Source organism: Cebus imitator, unplaced genomic scaffold (genome assembly GCF_001604975.1).
Source record: "Cebus imitator isolate Cc_AM_T3 unplaced genomic scaffold, Cebus_imitator-1.0 Scaffold148, whole genome shotgun sequence".
NCBI classification, from domain to species: Eukaryota; Metazoa; Chordata; class Mammalia; order Primates; family Cebidae; genus Cebus; species Cebus imitator.
In genome coordinates, this window is record NW_016107463.1 from 4,621,693 (window position 1) to 4,642,584 (window position 20,892).

Sequence of the window (20,892 nt, forward strand, 5' to 3'; positions counted from 1 at the left end):
AAAAAAAAAAAAAACCTTTTAAAAGGACATCTGCCATTTAGTTAACAAGAAGTCTAGTGGTAGGAAGTCCTAGAGATGGTTTAGTGGTAGCGCAATAATATGTTTATGGTTCTGTCTTCCTAATCTTCCACCCTCAATGTGTCAGAAACACTTTCCCCAGTGTATGTAAGACAGTAGCTCCAGCCATTGTAGCCCCATATGACAAAATTATAGGAGAAAAAAAGAGAAGGAGCAAGAAGAGTTCCCTAGTGCTGCATTCTTTTCAGAGCCGAAAATTTTGACTAGAGCCTCCCAGGATTTTTTCAGAGCTAGCAAAATGGATTAGGACTGCAATGATTTACTTCTCATCCAAAACACTTCCCCTTTTGGCTTAAATGCATTGCTGCCTGAACAAACTAGCAGCTGTCTTAAAAAAGAATGAAATAGAATGTGTTTAGGGGAGGAAATCAAGAGTGTCTGCCACATTCCTCCTTAAAAATTGTACATGTGGCCAGGCACGGTGGCTCATGCCTGTAATCCCAGCACTTTGGGAAGCCAAGATGGGTGGATCACAACGTCAGGAGTTAGAGACCGGCCTGACCAACGTGGTGAAACCCTGTCTCTACTAAAAATACAAATATTAGCTGGGCATGGTGGCGCATGCCTGTAGTCCCAGCTACTCAGGAAGCTGAGGCAGGAGAATCACTTGAGCACGGGAGGCGGAGGTTGCAGTGAGCTGAGATCACACCACTACACTCCAGCCTGGGCAACAGAGTGAAACTCCATCTAAAATAAAAATTGGCTCTTTGTGGATACAAAGTGGCAATGCCAAGGAGAGATAATATAGCCTCCAAGGCTTAAGCTATTCACTATCTAGCTCTTTGCAAAAAAACATTTGCTGATTCCTGGTCTAAACACCCCAAGTAAAAACAGAAATTACCAGACTTAAAAAAAAGAAATATCCAATGACTGGATATAAAGATACAGATAAGATAAAAGTCAAAGGATGAAAACAATATTACTATCCAAACTCTTTTCAAAAGAATGCTGAGGTGTCTGTATTAATGTCAGATAAAGTATACTTCAGAAGAAGGACTTACTCAGAGATAAAAAGGGGCATTTTTAATGAAAAGAAGTCATAGCATTGCTAAATGTGTGTGCATACTGTAAGAGAACTAAAAAATGCAGGAAGCAAAAAAACTGGCAGAATTAAAAGGGAACACAAATCCACAATTACAGATTTCTACACTCCCTCAGGCACTGAGAGAAAAAGTAAATACAAAATTATTAAGAATGGAGAAAGTATGAACAATACTCTTAAACAATATGGCTTCATTTATAGAACTGTCAATCTGATGGCAGCAGAATACCCATCCTTTTCAAGTGCAAATGATGTATTTCCAAGGCAGACCATTTTCCCAGCTTCATAAAATGTCTCATTAAATTTAAAAGAATTGATAGAGTTTGTTTTCTGACAACAAAATTAAATTAGAAATCAACAACAGAAGGACATCTAAAACATATCCAAATATGTGAAATCAAATATCACAGTTTTAAATAAACATCTGTTATGGTTTGTGTCCCTCAAATATCATGTACTGGAAACTTAATTCCCAATGTGAGGGTATTGAAAGGTGGGGACTTTAAGAGGTGACTGGATGATAAAGGCTCTGTTCTCATGAATGGATTAATCTATTCATGAATTAATGAATTAACAAGTGAATTAATTAATGGGCTACCATGGGAGTACGGGTGGCTTCATAGGGAGAAAAAGAAAAACCTGAGCAACCACGTTAGCATACTCAGACCTCTCACCACCACGTGACACCGTGTGCCGCCTTGGGTCTCCTCCCATCAGGAAGAACACCCTCACCAGATGTGCCCCTCAACCTTGGACTTTCCAGCCTCCATAACTGTAAGACATAAATTATTTTTCTTTATAAACTTTCCAGTTTCACATATTCTGTTATAAGCAACAGAAAACTGACTAAGGCACCCTCTGTCAAAGAAGGAATCACAAGAGGAATTAGAAAATATTTTGAGCTTCATGAAAATAAAAAAGTAGTATATATAATTTTTAAATTTCACTAAAACAATGCTTACAGTAAAACTGATTTTCTTTTTTTTAGAAAGATCTAAAGAAATTCAATTAAACAATATCTACCTTAAGCAGCTAGAATAAACATGCAAATTATATCCAAAGTAAGGCAGAGAGTAAAGCAATAAATATAAGAGCTGAAAGTTTTAAAAGAGAAAATTGGGGGGAAGGTGGAAAATTTATATAACTAATATCTACTGATTCTTTGAAATTCTACAAAAAGCTACTTGATTAGTAATAACAGGTATATTAATTAGCAAGGTCCAAGGATAAAAGTCAGCATACAAAACATCAACAGTATTTTGATAAACTGTACTAACAAAAAACGAATGGAAATTAATTATTAAAACACTGCATTTACAGTGGCATCCACAAACATGATATACAGATAAATTTTTGTTAAATAATGTGTACAAACCTATACAATGAAAATTATAAAACATTTCTAAGAGAGATAAAATGGAGAGATAAGTAAATAAAGAGATATACTAAGCTCAGTGAAGGAAAGACTATTTTTTAAATGTCATTCAAAGTGACCAATATATTTATTACAATCCCAATCAAAATGCCATTGCAGAAGTTTCCCCTGGACAGTGCTACTCTAGTAGGAAACAAAGGAAATAATATTTACAATCTCTGGATAGGTAGATTTCTTAAATACAACATAAAACTACAAATTATAAAGAAAATTGATAAAATTGTATACTTTACAAAAATTTTATAATTTCTACTCTTTGAACGACTACATTAAGAAAATACAAATGCAACCCACAGAGTTGAAAATAATATTTGCAATATGTAACAAAGGACTTGTATCCAAAAAATACAGTTGCTGACAAAGTTTAGAATATATTTACAATGTAACCCAATAACTCCATTTAAGAAGAATTAAAATGTATTTCCACACAAAGACTTGAAAATGAATGTTCATGGCAGTATTATGCAAAATAGCCCCACACTGGACATAACCCAATTGTTCATAAACAGGTGAATAATTAGATAGATATACAGTTACACAAGGGGATACTACCCCCTAACAGAAAAGGAGCAAACTATTGATACAACATCACAAATGAATCTCAAAAACATGCTGAATGAAGGATGCCAAGAAACAAAAGATTATGTAAAATGTGATTCCATTTATATGTAACTCTAGAAAAGAAAATTATCATCTATGTGACAGAAAGCAGAGCAGGGATTCCCTGGACCTGGAGGAAGGGTAAATTACCTGGGAAAAGGCACAAGGAAACTAAAGGGTGATGGAAATATTCTATATCTTAATTGTGATGGTGGTTCATGGGTGTGTAGGTTTGTCAAACCCCATCATAATACAGACTTAAAAATGGATGGATTTTATTGTATATAAATTTTATACCCCAATAAAATTGATTTTTAAGTTACCTAATTATATTTATTATACACAGTAAACAAAATTAAGTTGTATTTAATTTTGTTATTTGAAGTTTTATTTGAAGTTTTTTATAAGCAAAAAGAAGGAAAGAAGAAAAAAGAAAAAGGAAAAAGGCAGAAAAAAATAGAATATAGGTCAATTTCAGGTTCTTTCAAAATTATAAAATGGGTAGGGTGAATAGTTATTTGATTTATTTGGACTTATCTGTTTTTATTTGAAGTGCTTTTTGTGTAATCAAAATTACAAAGCCATTGCAATTATTTTTGCCCTCAGAATTTTCTTTCCTCTGAGTAACATTATGTACAAATTTCATTACATAGGCATTTAGACAGATTTTCATATAAATACATATTTGGGAACGAATGTTTCTTTGCCAATTTCCAATGCAGAAATTAGATAAATACTAGGCATAAAAAGTTATGTGGTTGAATACTTTCCTTTAATTTCCATGCCAAAAGACCAGAATCTCTAATATTCAACAAACTCTTTTAATTTTATTAGCAGTTACTCTTGTGGAATACAGAATTTGGCACCAGAAAATCACATTATTCCACTGACAATTAGATAACATGACCATGTCCTTAGAGTGCCAATATTAAATTACTGGAACATCAGAAAAAAATGAAACTGTGAATTATGTATCTTTTTTTCTGATTCCCACTGCCCCACTTTTCCCCAAAACTGACTAATTTTCTATCTAATGTTCAGTGTTTTTAGGGCATTAAATTAGCCCAAGTGCTTAAAATTTTAAGCCTTATTTTCCCATTTCCTATAAAACAATATAGGGTTTTGCAATGTTAACAAAAGGGACACCATATTGCTTATTGTTGTGCACAATTTTTAAAATGAAAAAAGTTTCAGTACATCATTTTTATGTAGATGTAGTAAGTTTCATTGAAAGAATATGAATCATTGTTTTTTTCAGAATCATGGAAGAAAGCAAATACTTTCATTTTTTTCCATGAAGTTATTTAATGAGTTAATGAGTGAGTACATGAAATGGGAGAAGTAACTTATAAAGTGTACCCCAAAATGTCCTAAACCTTCACAGTTAGGGGCAATTCTCAGCAACAGTGAGGCTTGATCTTAATCAAGTTGGATGGATTTATTCAGAAAAAATAATGTTATCACGTATTTCAGGAAGCAGAGGAACAGAGCAATGAGTTGTGGCCCTGCCAACAGTGACCACAGAAGCCACAGCTAGCCTGCAGGCAGCCTGTTCAGTCACTGTATAAAGAAAGCAGTGGGCCAGGTGCAGTGGCTCACGCCTGTAATCCCAGGACTCTGGGAGGCCGAGGAGAGTGGGTCACCTGAGGTCAGGAGTTTGAGACCAGCTTGACCAGCATGGTGAAATCCTGTCTCTACTTAAAATACAAAAAATTAGCTGGGTGTGGCGGCAGGCACCTATAATCCCAGCTACTTGGGAGGCTCAGACAGGTGAATTGCTGGAGCCCAGGAGTCAGAGGGTGCAGTAAACCAAGATCATGCCATTGCACTCCAGCCTGGGCGATAAGACTGAAACTCTGTAAAAAAAAAAAAAAAAAAGGCAGTTCCCTGGCTAATCTAGGGTAATAGGGGTGCTACCAACAGTGACAACAGCATTAAAATAGCAAGGGTGAAAATATCAAATTCTGCTTTACACATTCACAGTTAAGTGATGGTAGGACATTCTGTGAAGAGATCGTATTAATTCTGTTACATGGAGGACTAGATGAGAAGTTTAGGATCAAAGTTAGAGATGAGATCTGATCATTGTCTGTGTGGCTGAAATCTGTTTCAATATGTAAGCAATTAGCCACAAAGGACAATATAGAGGCTAATGTAAGACTGCTGTCTCCTCTGCTAATCATATAACTACAGTGTGTTGAACACTTGTTATATATTTTTAATTATCACACTTGAAAACAGTCCTCAGATATTATTGCTATTCTCTTTCAAAGATGAGGCTTGTCACAACTAATCTGGCTTATCACAACTATTTCCTTTGAAATACTGAGGCTTATCACAACTAATTTCAAGGCCTCGCAGCTAGGAAATGGTAGAAGGTCTGTCCCAAACCTGGGATGTTAAAGAACTTCTAGTTCCCATTTTGTGTTCTTCACATTACTGGGGGAACCTAATAGAATAAGCCAACCTGCAGAAAGTTATAATAATAATAGCTAACAGTTACTAGGTACTTACTATGTTCCAGCTACTCGTCTAAGGATTTTTCTCTATTAATTCACCAAAATCCTAGCACTATAGGCACCATCATAATTCTCTACTATGTGATCTTTATGCTAACAAATATGGTTGAAAAGAATTTCAAATCAACCTTGGCAAAAGGTGTACTTCAAAACATTTTTAAACACTGCATGAGGCTTGCCCTTAACAAGCTCACTGTCTCATAGGGAAGGTGACAAAGAGCAATTGGAATATGTTATCATGGGGTGTTATATGGGATATTAGTAAGAACACTTAGGAGACATCCAAAACATGACCTGAAATAGTCACTCGGAATGAAACCTTCAAATAACATTCCAAAAGAGAGAAAAAATTCAGGGCAGCATCTCCCTTTTTGACTCACGACTGAACTAAATAAAGAGCAGGCAGTGAAAAATTCTGCCCAACACAGCGATGGAATAATTAATTGGTCTCCAATTGCCAACTAAGTATTGTATTGCAACTAGAACTATAGAGAGAACACGCATTAGTTACAGTAAGACTGAAAACAGGAGCTTTGAGGCCTGGCAGATGTGAGTTTGCATTCTGGATTTATCACTGCTTAGTAGTAGTGAAGTTCATTTATTTATAAAATAAAAAATTACATCTTCCTAAGGAAGCTGTGAAGACTGAAGGTGGAATGTTTTCGAAATCACCAAATCAATAGTAGCTGTTGTGAGTGTCTCTGTTGTGGCTTCCTAATGTCATTGTTCTCCTTTAGAGAGCTCAGCACTAGTTTATTTTACTCCAGGCCCTTAGGACTCTAAAACCTGCAGAGGCCCATTAATATTTCTTGGGGACAGGCAACATTCATCTCTTTTACTCTCTGGGTGTTATTGAAGAGAGTGATCATTTCCTATGTGAGCTTACGCCTCTAACATTTTAACTAGTTTGCCTTCAAATAAACAACAGAATCATGGTATGATGTGGTGTAAAACTAATCAGCACCAACTCTCTTTTTCCCTCTTTTTCCTACATGGGTTCCGCTTATTCCTATAATAAGATCTTCCCCACTTCCCAAGTCAGGACAAGGTGTGAAAGAGTCCTTGTCAGTTAAACAAAAGCCAGAATAGCTGCTGTCACTTAAATGGAGAGAAGCAGAAAGTGTGTTGTCTTAGGTGGAATTAAATATGTTATTATCAAAAGAATTCCTCAGCACCATCCTAGTATTAATAGGCATCCTGATAATTCTTCAGGTAAATTGGAAATAATTGAAGATGTTCCTAAAATTTTAAAGAAAATTGGAGAAAACTACCTTAAAATTCATATGGAACCAAAAAAGAGCCTGCATAGCCAAGATAATCCTATGCAAAAAAATAAATAAATAAAAATAAAAAAATAAAAACAAAACTGGAGGCATCATGCTACCTGACTTCAAACTATACTACAAGGATACAGTAATCAAAACAGCATGGTACTGGTACCAAAACAGAATTATAGACCAATGGAACACAACAGAGGCCTCAGCAATAATGCCCCACATCTGCAATCATCTGATTTTTGACAAAACTGGCAAAAACAAGCAATGGGGAAAGGATTCCCTATTTAATAAATGGTATTGGGAAAACTGGCTAGCCATATGAAGAAAGCTGAAACTGTATCCCTTCCTTACACCTTATACAAAAATTAACTCCAGATTGATTAAAGATTTAAACATAAAGCCTAATGCCACAAAAACCCTAGAAGAAAATGCAGGCAATAGCATTGAGAACATAGGCATAGGCAAGGACTTGATGACTAAAACACCAAAAGCAATGGCAACAAAAGCCAAAATTGACAAATGGGATCTAATTAAACTTAAGAGCTTCTGCACAGCAAAAGAGACTTATCTTTAGAGTGAACTGGCAACCAACAGAATGGAAAAAAATTTTTTCAACCTACCCATCTGACAAAGGGCTAATACCCAGAATCTACAAAGAACTGAAACAAATTTACAAGAAAAAAGCAAATAGCCCCATCCAAAAGTGGGCAAAGGATATGAACAGACACTTTTCAAAGATACATTTATGCAGCCAACAAACATAAGGAAAAAAGCTCATCGTCACTGGTCATTAGAGAAATGCAAATCAAAACCACATTGAGATACCATCTATGCCAGCTAGAATGGTGATAATTAAAAAATCAGGAGACAACAGATGCTACAGAGGATGTGGAGAACCAGGAAGGCTTTTACAATGTAGAAGACAGCGTGGAGATTCCTCAAGGATCTAGAACTAGAAATACCATTTGAGCCGGCAACCCCATTACTGGGTATATACCCCAAGATTATAAATCATTCTATCATAAAGACACAGGTACACATATGTTTTTTGTGGCACTGTTCACAATAGAAAAGACTTGGAACCAACCCAAATGCCCATTAATGATAGACTGGATAAAGAAAATGTGGCAGGTATACACCATGGAATACTACATAGCCATAAAAAAAGGATGAGTTCATGTCCTTTGCAGGGATAGGGATAAAGTTGGAAACCATCATTCTCAGCAAACTGACACAAGAACAGAAAACCAAACATTGGCATGTTCTCACTCATAAGTGGGTATTGAACAAAGAGAACACATGGACACAGGGAGGGGAACATCACACACCAGGGCCTGCTTGGGATGGGGGCTAGGGAAAGGATAGCAGGAGTTGGGGGATAGGAGAGGGATAGGATTAGGAGAAATGCCAATGTAGATGACGGGATGATGGATGCAGCAAACCACCATGGCACGTGTACACCTAAATAACAATTCTGCAAGTTCTACACATGTACCCCAGAACTTAAAGTATAATAAAAAAAAAAAGGAGATAAAATTTTCAGAAAATGTTTGCTTGGTTCTTAACATTCTTTCCTTTCATCCACAGCAACCACCATCTTTAACCAGATATGTTCTGTTTCTTCCACATTACTCTTTGGTAGAAACAAAATGCTAATTAACCTTAACACTTTGCATCTAAAAATGAACAGTTAACTCACAAGATCTGTGATAAAAGCCATCTTTAGCCATTGCACCCTGCTCCTTACTCTCCATTATTATTTCATTTTATTTTTAACTAGGCCCTTTGTTTCCCTGGACTCATAATTAGTGAAATAAAACATGAGGAAATACAGACTTTATTTCAGTCTTTCATTATCTGAGCATAAAGAAGTTCATCTCTGAATACATGTAAGTTCACTATTGTCATGAAAACCTACTCTCCATGGCAAAACCATACAAGTACCAATCACATCTGTTCTATGTTCCCATTCATTCCTTTCTAAATAATGTCTTAAGTCTATTTCCTGACTAGGGTTAAGCCTCTCCAAGTTAACCTTGAGGATGTGCTCTTTCTAGTGAGTCACTTCATACCAAACAAGCTTTCACCTCTCCTTTTTGCCCCTCAACTGTGAAAGAAACAATCCTTTTCTTTCTTTCTTTCTTTCCTTTTTTTGACACAGAGTCTCACTGTGTCGCCAGGCTGGAGTACAGTGGCATGATCTTGGCTCACTGCAACCTCCACCTCCCAGATTCAAGCAATTCTCTGCCTCAGCCTCCCAAGTAGCAGGGATTATAGGTGCCTACCACCATGCCCAGCTAATTTTTACATTTTTAGTAGAGACAGGGTTTCACCATCTTGGCCAGGCTGGTCTTGAACTCCTGACCTTGTGATCCTCCTCCCTTGGCCTCGCAAAGTGCTGGGATTACAGGCATAAGCCACCATGCTTGGCTCCTTTTCTTTTTCAAAGCACTAAGCAGTCCTCAAAGCTCAATTGTCCAGTGAATTATTTCTAATACAAAAGTTTAATGAGCCTTAAGAAAATAAATTTCTGACAGTACAGCTAATACTTCTGATTTTCTTAGATTCTATCACTTCTTGACGTGTCATTAGGATGAGTTATTAAATGTATTTCTTAATCTCTGGATCTAGAAATATTTTTGTTTTAGCTATTGCCAAAGACGTTTCCAGTAAGAGCCTTATAAAGTGACCACAATGACAGACAAATGAGCTAGACACTGTGGCACAAGTTTCTCCCCTATTCAATAACTGTTAAGGTGAGCTCAGAGCTTTAAGAATTTTTTTAGTTATTCACCATGAGGAGAAGTAGGTAAAAACTGCTTATATTAAACTAGGGATACAAGGAGGTTACATCACTTCATTTTCAGTTCTCATAGGAGAAGACGTTATGAAGGAAGATGACCCAGTTTTGAGAGACAGTACTTAGATTTGAATCCTTGCTATTCTCTTTAATTCCTGTGTAACTGTGAAAAATCTGCACTGGAGTTTCTTTAATATCTAAAATGAATAAAATTTACATGCTTTATACAGTTACTTCCAAGATAAATAAAACATTATTAAAGTTACAAATTCAAGTTTGGTGCTCAAAAATCCCTGGGAGAGGTCACAGATGGAAAAATCAGTTTCAAACAGATTTTCCTCTAAATCCAACGCACACACACACACATTCTCATTTTCTCCTCTACTCCACAATCCCTTTAATCTCACTGCTTTATCCTTCAGGCAAGAAAAATCGCATCTAAATTAGATTTTGCAACCACTAAACAATTGCTAGGCTATGGCTCCAAAAGCTTTTACTTACCAATTCTGGTTTAAGGGCTCTGGTGTTTCTTCCTAGAATTGAGACCAACTGTACATGATCTGGGGAGACTAAAGTGTCCCCTTTTATCTTAAACAGCTAATTGGATTAACAGAGAATTTCCATCCAAAATGAAACCCATTGCATAGACTTTCATTTCTTCATCAAATGTAGTTCACTTTTCTGTGGCGTCACATCAGAAAAACAAAGCTCATGCATCACATTCTTCCACCTGTTGTTCTGACACATGCCACTGCACTTTAACCACGAGGTGGTCCAAAAGGATCCCAGCACAAGCAAAACAATATTCTGCTGAGTCCTTAAGCATGAGAGAGAAACAGATAAATTTCACTGCCGTAATCAGTAAAACCATGTTGTGAGTAAGACTTGGGAGTGGAGACTTCTGGTCACTAACAGAGGCAGAGTCAAAGCAGCAAACTGGTGCATTTTATCCCAGCTGAAATTGAAAGGAATATTTCTACAGTATATTTCAGACCATGGTCTTCACTCTGACCCAGCCAACATTTCAAGAAAGGCTCCTAAGATGTAGCCTTTATCTCTGCAAACAAGCTTATTCTATGTCCGACAACAAGAAGCAAAGCCTGAAACATTTTGTTCAGGTCTTTATTTCACACTATTGAATGGTAAGCCTCCAACTTCCTCAAGTCACTGAGGGTGCCGTGGGTACATTGTGAAAGTTCGCAGTGATTATAGTAGAAACTAATAAATTGATGGTCTTTTTTCCTAACCCCTCTGCTTGTCTCATACTCCATTATTTTCACCATTATCCTCAGTGCCACTAAAATGACATTTAATTAGCTTCTCCACTTGCATTCTTGCTTGTTTTGTCAGCAATAGTCATTCCCTTACTTGAAGTTTCAATTGTCAAGGTTTCATTTGTCCACCACCAACCTTGGATGGAAAATTTTACATGCAATAAAGGATTATGTGTGTGTGTGTGTGTGTAAAAGAGAGACCACAGTTGCATAACTTTTATTAGAATATATTGTTAGAACAAGTATTCTATTATGTGTTACTTGTTGTTAATCTCTTACTGTGCCTAATTTATAAGTTAAAATTTATCATAGGTATATACTTACAGGAAAAAACAGTGTATATAGGATTTAGTGCTGTCTGTGGTCTCAGGCATCCACTGGGGATCTTGGAACATCACCCACTCAAATAAGGAGGGGCTACAGTATTTTCTCTGCAGCTAGGGTGACCTATTTAAAATGCAAATCTCTTCATGCTACTTCCTCCTTAAAATTTTGCAAGATTTTTGATATCTTTCTTCCCTCTCCATCCCTTTTCTTACTCTATCTCTACCCTTACCTTTTACCTCTCACCATCATCAGTTTCCTGAAATCCAAAAATGTAGAATTACTTTCCCTCCCATTGAGCTATGTTCTCAGGCTCAAGGCCTTTATGCAAACTGTTTCCCCTGCCTGGAAGCCAAACCAGTTACACTAGAACCTCTGGGTCGGACACAAGCAAGGATATTTTTTAAAAGCTCCCTAGGTGTTTCCAATGTACAGCCAGTGTTGGTAAAGATAGTAATCTAAACCCTTGTTTTACTTTTTAAAAACTCATTCAGGGAAGTTATCAAGTTTATCCAAGATCATGTCACAGGATTCTTTTTACCTTTGTTTCCCCAAAATAATGTATGTCATAATTAATTATTCTTTGAATGTCAATCACAGCTATAGACACTTTATAAATTTGATTTTTAAATATTATTTTGAAGTAGCAACTGAATGGGGGACACAATGGTAAAACACTTTCACTGCCTGTCAGTTCTTGCTTTCTTCAAAATGATCCTTCAGTCAGCTATTTCAGGTTGTCATTTTTATTTAAGATATCAATATGGCTGCATAGTATTCCATGGTATATATGTACCACATTTTCTTTATCCAATCTATCATTAATGGGTATTTAGGTTGATCCCATGTATTTGTTATTGTGAATAGTGCTGCAATAAACATAATGTATGCATGCATCTTTCTAATAGAACAGTTTGTATTTCTTTGGGTATATATCTAGTAATGGGATTGCTAGGTCAAATGGTATTTTTTGTTTTAGATCTTTGAGAAATCACCATATTGTCTTCCATGACAAACTAATTTACATTCTCACCAGTGGTGTATAAGCATTCCCTTTTCTTCACAACCTCACCAGCTAAATCGTGTTCCTTTCAGGGACATGAATGGAGCTGGAGGCCTTATCCTTAGCAAACTAACCCAGGAACAGAAAACCAAATACCACATGTTCTCACTTACTTGTGGGAGCTAAATGATGAGAACACATAGACACATCGAGGGGAACAACACACTCTGGGGCCTTTTGGAAGGTGAAGGGTGGAGGGTGGGAGGAGGGAGAGAATCAGGAAAAATAACCAATGGGTACTAGACTTAATACCTGGGCGATGAAATAATCCGTACAACAACACCCCATGACACAAGTGTGCCTACGTAGCAAATCTGTACAGGTACCCCTGAATCTAAAGTAAGTTAAAAGTGATATTAATATGAGAGTTTTGGAATCTTTAAAATTTCTGTGTGAAAATCTACTTTGAGAAGGCATAATCCAGGAATAACACAATGGGTTATCATTAATGTTCCTTATTTCAAATGTGTTATTGGAGCAAAACAAAATTTTGGTTAATATATTCCAAAGATAAATCTTTGCAGCTAAATTTAACTAAACTATGAGTTGAGTTTGGGTCTTTCACCTTAAAACTACAGAAGTGACTCTGAATTTGAGGTGTCCCTCTGTGCTCCCCATTCTGTTTCCCAGTCCTCAAAGATGAGGCTCTCAGTGCTTTAGGAAACAGAGCTGCTAACTTTTTGTGTTATTTTATACAACCTATTGTGCCTGGATTATGATGACATGTCCTTTGACTATTAATTACAATCTCTAGATAGTGATAAGGACAAGTTTCTGTCTCCCCAAGGTAAGGCACATTGAATAGGCCAGATCTATAATTTAGGACTACCAGGAGTGAGCTTTGAACATTGCCTTGGATGATAACATTATCGATCAGAAGAATTAACCAAACCTCCTAGCTGAGGGCTTTAACAAATGAAACTATACAAAGGTAAAGCAGATAGGCATGACATCAAAATACAAATGGCTGCTTTAATTGTGATTTAGGTGTTCAACTTATGAAAACAATCTTTTTTCTTCTTTGCAATAATTAAGTTGGAAGAAAATAAATCTAACTATACTTTAAAAAATGAGAAAATGTGCAGGCTAAAGATATATAGTGATAACTTAGATATTAATATAATGAAGAAAAGCTTATCATATTGTGTGTGTGTGTTGCTGCCCTCTACTGGGGATCAAAGGAAGAGTTCTACGTTGAGTTCTCGCAGCTCAATTCTAATTGAAAAATCTCTTTATGATAAAAATTAGAGCAAGCACCTAGCAAAGTTCTAAGTACCAGGGACAAAGTATAGTACCACAAGACTATAAATCCCAAAGGTTTTTTCCTAAATTGTCTCTACTTTACATTTTAGAGGAAAATTATTAAAATCATGCAAAGGCAGCCTTTACCGAGATGATTTTTACCCTTAAGACCGAGAGTTTCATTCTGAATTGACATTCAGGATGAATGCCAATGAATCTGATCAACTTTATTGAGTATCAGTTACACACATATAAAATGATTTGAACAGGATGGGTTCGGTGGCCCATGCCTGTAATCCCAGCACTTTGGGAGGCTGAGGCAGGCGGAACACGAGGTCAGGAGTTAGAGACCAGCCTGACCAACAAGGAGAAACCTTGTCTCTACTAAACATACAAAATAAGCAGACATGGTGGCCGGCGCCTGTAATGCCAGCTACTCAGGAGGCTGAGGTAGGAAAATCGCTTGAAGCGGCAGACAGAGGTTGTAGTGAGCCGAGATCACACCACTGCATTACAGCCTGGACTCAACAAGAGTGAAACTCCATCTCAAAGAAAAAAAGAAGAAAAAAGCCAAAAACAAAGAGTTGGTAACCCCATATTTTCTGTATCGTTCTGGTAAATTGTATGACTTTATTTCGCTGATGAATTTCTTTTGTGTCATTTAACCTTTTTAATACTATAAGTATTATTAATACCCCCAACTTATCATATGAGAGAATTTAAGCACAAAGATGTAAATAAATTTTCTGAAGCCTCACGACTAGAAACAAAAATTAGGAATTTGAATGCAAGAAATCTCAGGACAAAAACCACACTAAACGGCCTTGCATGGCTCTGAGGAACAATTACGCTGCAAAAATGTACCTGCAGAACAAGATTTTTCACCTATCCACTCTTGAAAATCAGCGTATTATGAGTTCGCCTTAAATTTTTCCAAGGCAAAACTATGATACAACATATACCATGCTAAATTATGGAACCAGTTCATCTTGAGATGCCAAATTTTAAAGCGGAAATACTTCATGCCTTTTCTAGCCCTCCACCCTTTGCTCATTTGCATTATCTTTACCGACTCAGTTATGCCAATACCTCCTAGCCTGCTATAATCTGCATTACTCTGCTTGGAATGCCATAACAAAATATCATCGACTTGCTGGCTTAAGCAACAGTAATTTTTGTTCATACCGTTCTGAAGCCTGGAAGTTTGAAATCAGGGTGCCAGTATAGTCAGGTTCTGGTGAGGTCCCTCTTCCAGGTTGCAGAAAGTCACCTTTTCACAAGGTACTCACAGAGCCTTCCCTGGGCGTGAGAGCTGGAAGGCCATGAGGCAGATGAAGTAGATGAAGGGAGGGAGGGTATTAGGGAGAGCAACCTCTTCCTCTTCTTATAAAACCACCAATTCTATGGGATTAAGACTCCACCCTTATGACCTCCTTTATCTTAGTTACCTCCCGAAAGCCCTATATTCAAATATAGTTACATTGGGGGTCAGGGTTTCCACATATGAATTAGGGGGCAACGATTCAGTCTATGACATCATCTTTTACATTTCAATTGCATTTTCTCCTATGTATGGAATCACCTGTTTACCTACATGTGTCTCATTACACACGTGTTCCCTCAGGCCAAATTCAAACTATATTGCCATTGTATCCCAGGCACAGAACCTAGCTATGTGGTGAGTACTGCTGGATGAATAAATCAATGATACCAATGGCTTTATTCTGCTTCTTAACCAGCTCTTAGAAGCAACTGTCATAATTAAAGCAGGGGTAATAGGTTTATAGGCTTAAGCAGATACCTGGGGCTTTACTGGAGGTAAAACATCAAAAGGCGCCTTATGCTCATTCAGCCACTAAACATCATGGATTTTAGTCTCCTCCAAAGTCCTCATCATGTTATCTACATGACAATAAAGTTAAACATTGGGCAACAGCCATGACTGAGCCAGGAAGCCAGTGCTGTAACTGTTCAGGTGCTTAGCACACTCACTCAATTTGTAATATCTTATTTCAGGGGAACACATTTTGTTTTGAGAAAAGGGTGAATAATTTAATAAATTATATTCATCGAATAAATGACCATGGGATATACATACCATATTTAACAATCAGTTAAAATCAGGTATAAGAAAAGACATTATCATCAGGCCTGTACAAAACTTTATTATATTCTGAATAACAAGCATGTAACAAAATTTTAAGCATGACAAGGATGAAATATTTCAAATTCTGTTTATTACAAAAGCATTAAGAACAATATACAAAGACTTTTCATAATATTTTTAAGTCAGCTAAAAATACCAAGACATTCTAGAATTTGAGGAGTTTTCCTTTTCTTTCAACTAGAGCGTTTATTTCCATTAGGTTTGCTACCATGAAAATTGACATATATGGACATACACAGATAAGCGAAATGGAAAATGAAGGCATACAAAAAACACTCTGATTAATCAACAAGGATAAAATACAGCCTTTTAGTATTTCTGAACTTGCATTTTCTTTGAATATATACAATGAAACTTTTTATATAAAATGTTTTTAATGTTAAATAATTTTGATCATTCCCAATGTAATTAATACTCTTTCTTAGCATCACCATTAATCTATTTTAGAGTTTAAGAATGAATTAAGAAACACACTAACCTTATTCAGAGGTGCTATTCAAAATACTGAACAACAAGCAATCCACTGTCCCTTATCAATAGGCATAGACACTGTAGTAAATGAGTATTTCACCAATACTATCTATCCTAAGTGAATATCAGCCCTGATCTTGCTTTCAATGACCAGATACATGTTTTGGCTTATGCAGTAGCATAAGCTATGAGATAAGAAACACGAAAGTCACATAGACATGAAATAAACTCAAATCTCTACTACGTGGAGGCTGAATGTGAAATATTTCACAGTGACTAAAATTGACTGGCTAACAGGCAATGGTGGATTTTTATATTCAACTTTGATTAAAATAAATGAACTTTACAAGAAACCCTTGAGATTTAATTACTGCTGCTAATCCAAGACCTCCAAATGACTGAGGAGCCTTTAAAATCAGTATATGTGACGTTTTATATTTTTTTCCATAAGAAAAAAAAATAAAATCACCGAGGTACATTAGTTTTTTTTCAAGGGATGACTGTTGGTTATCTTCCTGAGATGCAAAAGACCACAGAAGAAAAGCACCATGCCTAGGCTGCTGAATGAGGCATCAGACACTAATAGTTCGGTCCTTTTCTAAATGGATTTCTCCCAGCAATTAAACTAAAACAAAGGGATGGGTCACAGATGCCTGGGGGGCCTGGATGCCCTTGGATTCCAGGTTTTCCATGATCTCCATCTTTGCCAGGTACACCTGGGTCTCCTGGAGGACCTTCTTTGCTTATTCCAGGAGGGCCCTCTGGACCTAAAACGGGACATTGGCAAGATGCGAACAGAGAGCTTTAGTTTTTTTAATGGTGAAATACCTGATTCTGCAAGAAACTTAAACTGAAAAAATGTTTTTAAAAGCCTCTTGAATATTTTATATATTTTCACTAATTATAGAGACATTTCCTTCATAATTCTATATGTTTTCTCTTTAAAAAGAACCATCTAAAAGTAATCAGTAATTTTTGAAAACTTGGCTAAGTGTATTAATATAGCAACCGCGCTACTGATGAAAACATTTAGCTAACATTATAATATTCCATTTTGTGTATCATCTAATCTTGTTTCTTCCTTTCAGCCTATCTTTTGCCAATATTATTATCAATTAGCAGGTGATACATTGATAAGCCAGAGCTCTGAGTCATTTTTGTGCCATATTTACAACAATAACAAATAACTGTGATTGTCCTGCAATGTTCTGAAACTGCTACATAAAGAAACTATTTAATCTCCCAATAATGTCCTGATGGAGATAACATTATCATCACTGTTTTACCAATGAGGAAACTGAGGCTGGAAGAGTTCAATAGCACCGCTAGCAGAGATTGCTTACCCACTGCAGCACTTCCCTCTTTCCCTGAGAGTCATAAAGACTAAACAGTGTTATACACTAGATAAGCAGGAGTGACTAAAACAATTCTAGAACTTTTCTAAGGAATAAATATTAAACTAAATGATAAGCAAGAGATAATATTGAATGATTCATAAATTGAGATTATATGGAAAAAACATTCTATAAGTTAGACTTCAGTGTGTCAGATGGGAATCACTAAAAAAAGAAAATGGATGTCTCAATTTCAAATTATTTCGCATAGATCTATTTCTTTTCTTAAAGCAAAATGAGCTGCAACACTTATGAGCAGGTAGCAATTCTCACCTGGGGGACCAGGAGGACCTTGTTCTCCAGGATACCCAAACCCCTGGCTTCCTTTTTCTCCATTTCTTCCTGGTATGCCTGCAGGGTGTCAAACATCCAAGTAAGTTTACTTAAAATCACTGCCTTCTAGATTGTTTCTTTCAAAACTGTTAATATACACATGAAAGAAAAATGTCTTTTAAAAACCAGCTTGCCATCATCTATTTTTTCTAACAGAAAACAATTTTTGAAGCAATAATTTCTAAAATAATCATTGGTTTAGATGCAAAACTTAATGGAAATCAAATATTTAGAAAAGAAAATGGTTTGGAATTATTAGCCCTTTGTGTTAATCATAGCCTTTTTTTAAAATTACTTTTATGAAAAATCTAATTGTTTATATACTATTAAACAAAAAGGAAAGAATTAGGAAACAACATTTCACATAAACATTCAAAGGCAAGGAGAAGTTCTGGGCTATTAGGAAGTTTCATTGCAAAACTTATTTTTTCCTACAATAAAAAAAAATGAATAAAGTAACAATGCAGAAAGTTACCAAAGTCAAAATAAAGGAAACAGAGTCTGTGATTTTCTATTTAAATACTTTTCTAGATTCAAGCGAAATTTCTCAGTGCATTGGCAACATTTTCTAATCTGTAACCACGTGTTGATAACTTTGACTTCTCCTTCTATTTGAGAATATGGCATTCAGAAAACAAAATAATTCACCTTTAATTCAGTTGGCAAGTTATTTAAAGACTTGAGCATTACAGGTTTTTTTAAATCATGAAAATAAAGTTTACTCTTGCCTATTAAATGAATATAGGGTGAGAATGCAAACAAACGCCTTTTTAAAATTCATTTTCTTGTTCAAACTAACTGCGTACCTTTTAATCCTCTGACCCCTGGACGTCCAGGGACACCCATTAGTCCAGGAACACCATCTCTTCCTGGCAAACCAGGAAATCCTCGGGGACCCTCTGGGCCTATGGGACCAGGTGGCCCAGGAATACCTGGGGAGCCATGTTGGGACTGGCAATGATCACAACTGCGAATTCTTCCACTCTCAAGTAAGACTGGTAGCTGTGCTTAAAAACAAAGAAACCCCACCCCTTATGTTTAAATGGTGAGCTGGTGTTATATTTCTAATTTTTTTTTTCAGTTTACAGAGAAAAAAACTATTAGCGTTGAATATGTGCAAATTTCTTGGCCAATAATTTCCCTTTCAGGAATTTGACTATGGAAATATTCATTGCTCCGTGCGGTAATTTTATCAGAGCAATTGCTTAAAATAGGGGGAAAAGTGAAATTAGTGGAATTAAAGATATCCATATTTATGAACTAAATTATCAAAAAATATGCTACAAAAGAAAATTCAAATGATAAAATAATAAATTTCTTTATTTAAAAGATTGCAAGAGTATATATATATATATATATATATATATATATAAAAGTATATATTTTACAAGAATGCTCACTGAAGAAAAGTAAATGAGGCTTACAATGTTATCTGTTTTCTTCTTCACCTCACTTACATCCTTTACAATTTGTCCTAATAATTTGTATTACTTTTGTCATTTGAGAAAAGTTACTAAAATGCTAAATTTGATACTTACTTGTTATTACATCCATGCAAACTCGTCGGATAAATTGCTCTGAAAACTCTCTTCCCTGCATCAAAGTATTAGGGGTTATAACATTCACATAAAAAACATGAGCAAAATGAATGAAAATCTAATCACTATGAAAGAAGCAGTATACATACGGGCTTCCCATCCAAACCTGGGGGGCCCTGAGGACCTGGGTCCCCAGGTTGCCCCTTAGGACCTCCAGGCCCCATCAAGCCATCCACCCCAGATTCTCCTTTTGGTCCAATGTCACCTCGGATACCAGGTTCTCCCTTTTCACCTCTCTAAAAACAAAAGAAATCTTTACGAGTTCTATTTAAACATTTCAGAAGGTATAATTACATCAGGAAACTCCATAAGGATGTGAATATGAATGTATACATATGTAAATACATAAGCTATATAACGAATAGCTGGAAACATTGTCATTGACCAAAAGGGAAATTTCACATCATATTAAACTGTCATTTATCCATCCATCCAATCAGCCAGACCTACAAACATCCACTACTGATTGAGTATACTGTGTAGGTCATATGCACACTGCAAGAGATATAACAATGGACATAACACAGTCCTATTCACAAGGAGCTTGCATTCTAGTGGGTCCAAAAGATACAGAAATGCACAGTGATCTTTATTCAAAAATATGGAGAAAAAAATCACCTCCAAATCTGGAAGAAAAATTAATAATATTAACAATTTGCATTTCATATCAAATTCAGTATAAATGTACATATTCTGAAAACCGCTTCATGGGAACTTCTACTAAAGAAGGTGAAAACATTTTTTCTGTTTTCTGGTTTTTACTCAAAAGCTAAATTTATATAGTATAGAAACCCAAGCAAAAAGGACTGAAGAAAGACAGCATAATATATGAAGAAACATACCTCTCCTTTTGCACCATGATGGCCTTGAATTCCCTTTGAAAATTAATAGGAAAAAAAAAACTATAATATACAAGCTACAGTACTATAATGTGGCATCCACCTTTTACCAGGTACTTAATCAAATTTTAATTTTCCATTTGGAAAATACTGATCGCATTAGTGACACAACTGCACATAAAAGAGACACTTTTTGTCTTTTAGAGGAGGCTAATGACTAGGAAATATGTTAACTGAATAATATAAATATCTTAATTTGTTTAACTGTTTCCTTCTTAGATATGAATATTTTCAAATGCTGCAGGTTGAATCATGTGGGCAAGACTGGGATTCTACTGAATTTAAAATATGTTACCATTTTAATAAAAAATCAGATTAAATATTAGGTATATTTATTCCTGTTTTCAGTAATTAAGATGAATAGTCTGTTTTCCCA

At 35.9% G+C, this 20,892-nt stretch overlaps 1 protein-coding gene across 2 annotated transcripts in view; it reads right to left on the minus strand.

Annotated features, from left to right (window-relative positions):
- Positions 1 to 15,799: 15,799 nt before the first annotated feature.
- The window catches only part of COL21A1 (collagen type XXI alpha 1 chain), a 191,064-nt gene continuing 185,971 nt past the window's right edge, over positions 15,800 to 20,892 (minus strand). For both annotated transcript variants that reach the window (XM_017542926.1, XM_017542927.2), the window contains 6 exons: positions 20,460 to 20,492; positions 19,707 to 19,853; positions 19,558 to 19,612; positions 18,826 to 19,026; positions 17,960 to 18,037; positions 15,800 to 17,059 (listed from right to left, as the gene is read on the minus strand). In XM_017542926.1, the coding sequence (XP_017398415.1) occupies positions 16,872 to 17,059; positions 17,960 to 18,037; positions 18,826 to 19,026; positions 19,558 to 19,612; positions 19,707 to 19,853; positions 20,460 to 20,492 (702 nt within the window). In that variant the 3' untranslated portion in view covers positions 15,800 to 16,871. The remainder of the gene's footprint in view (positions 17,060 to 17,959; positions 18,038 to 18,825; positions 19,027 to 19,557; positions 19,613 to 19,706; positions 19,854 to 20,459; positions 20,493 to 20,892) is intronic.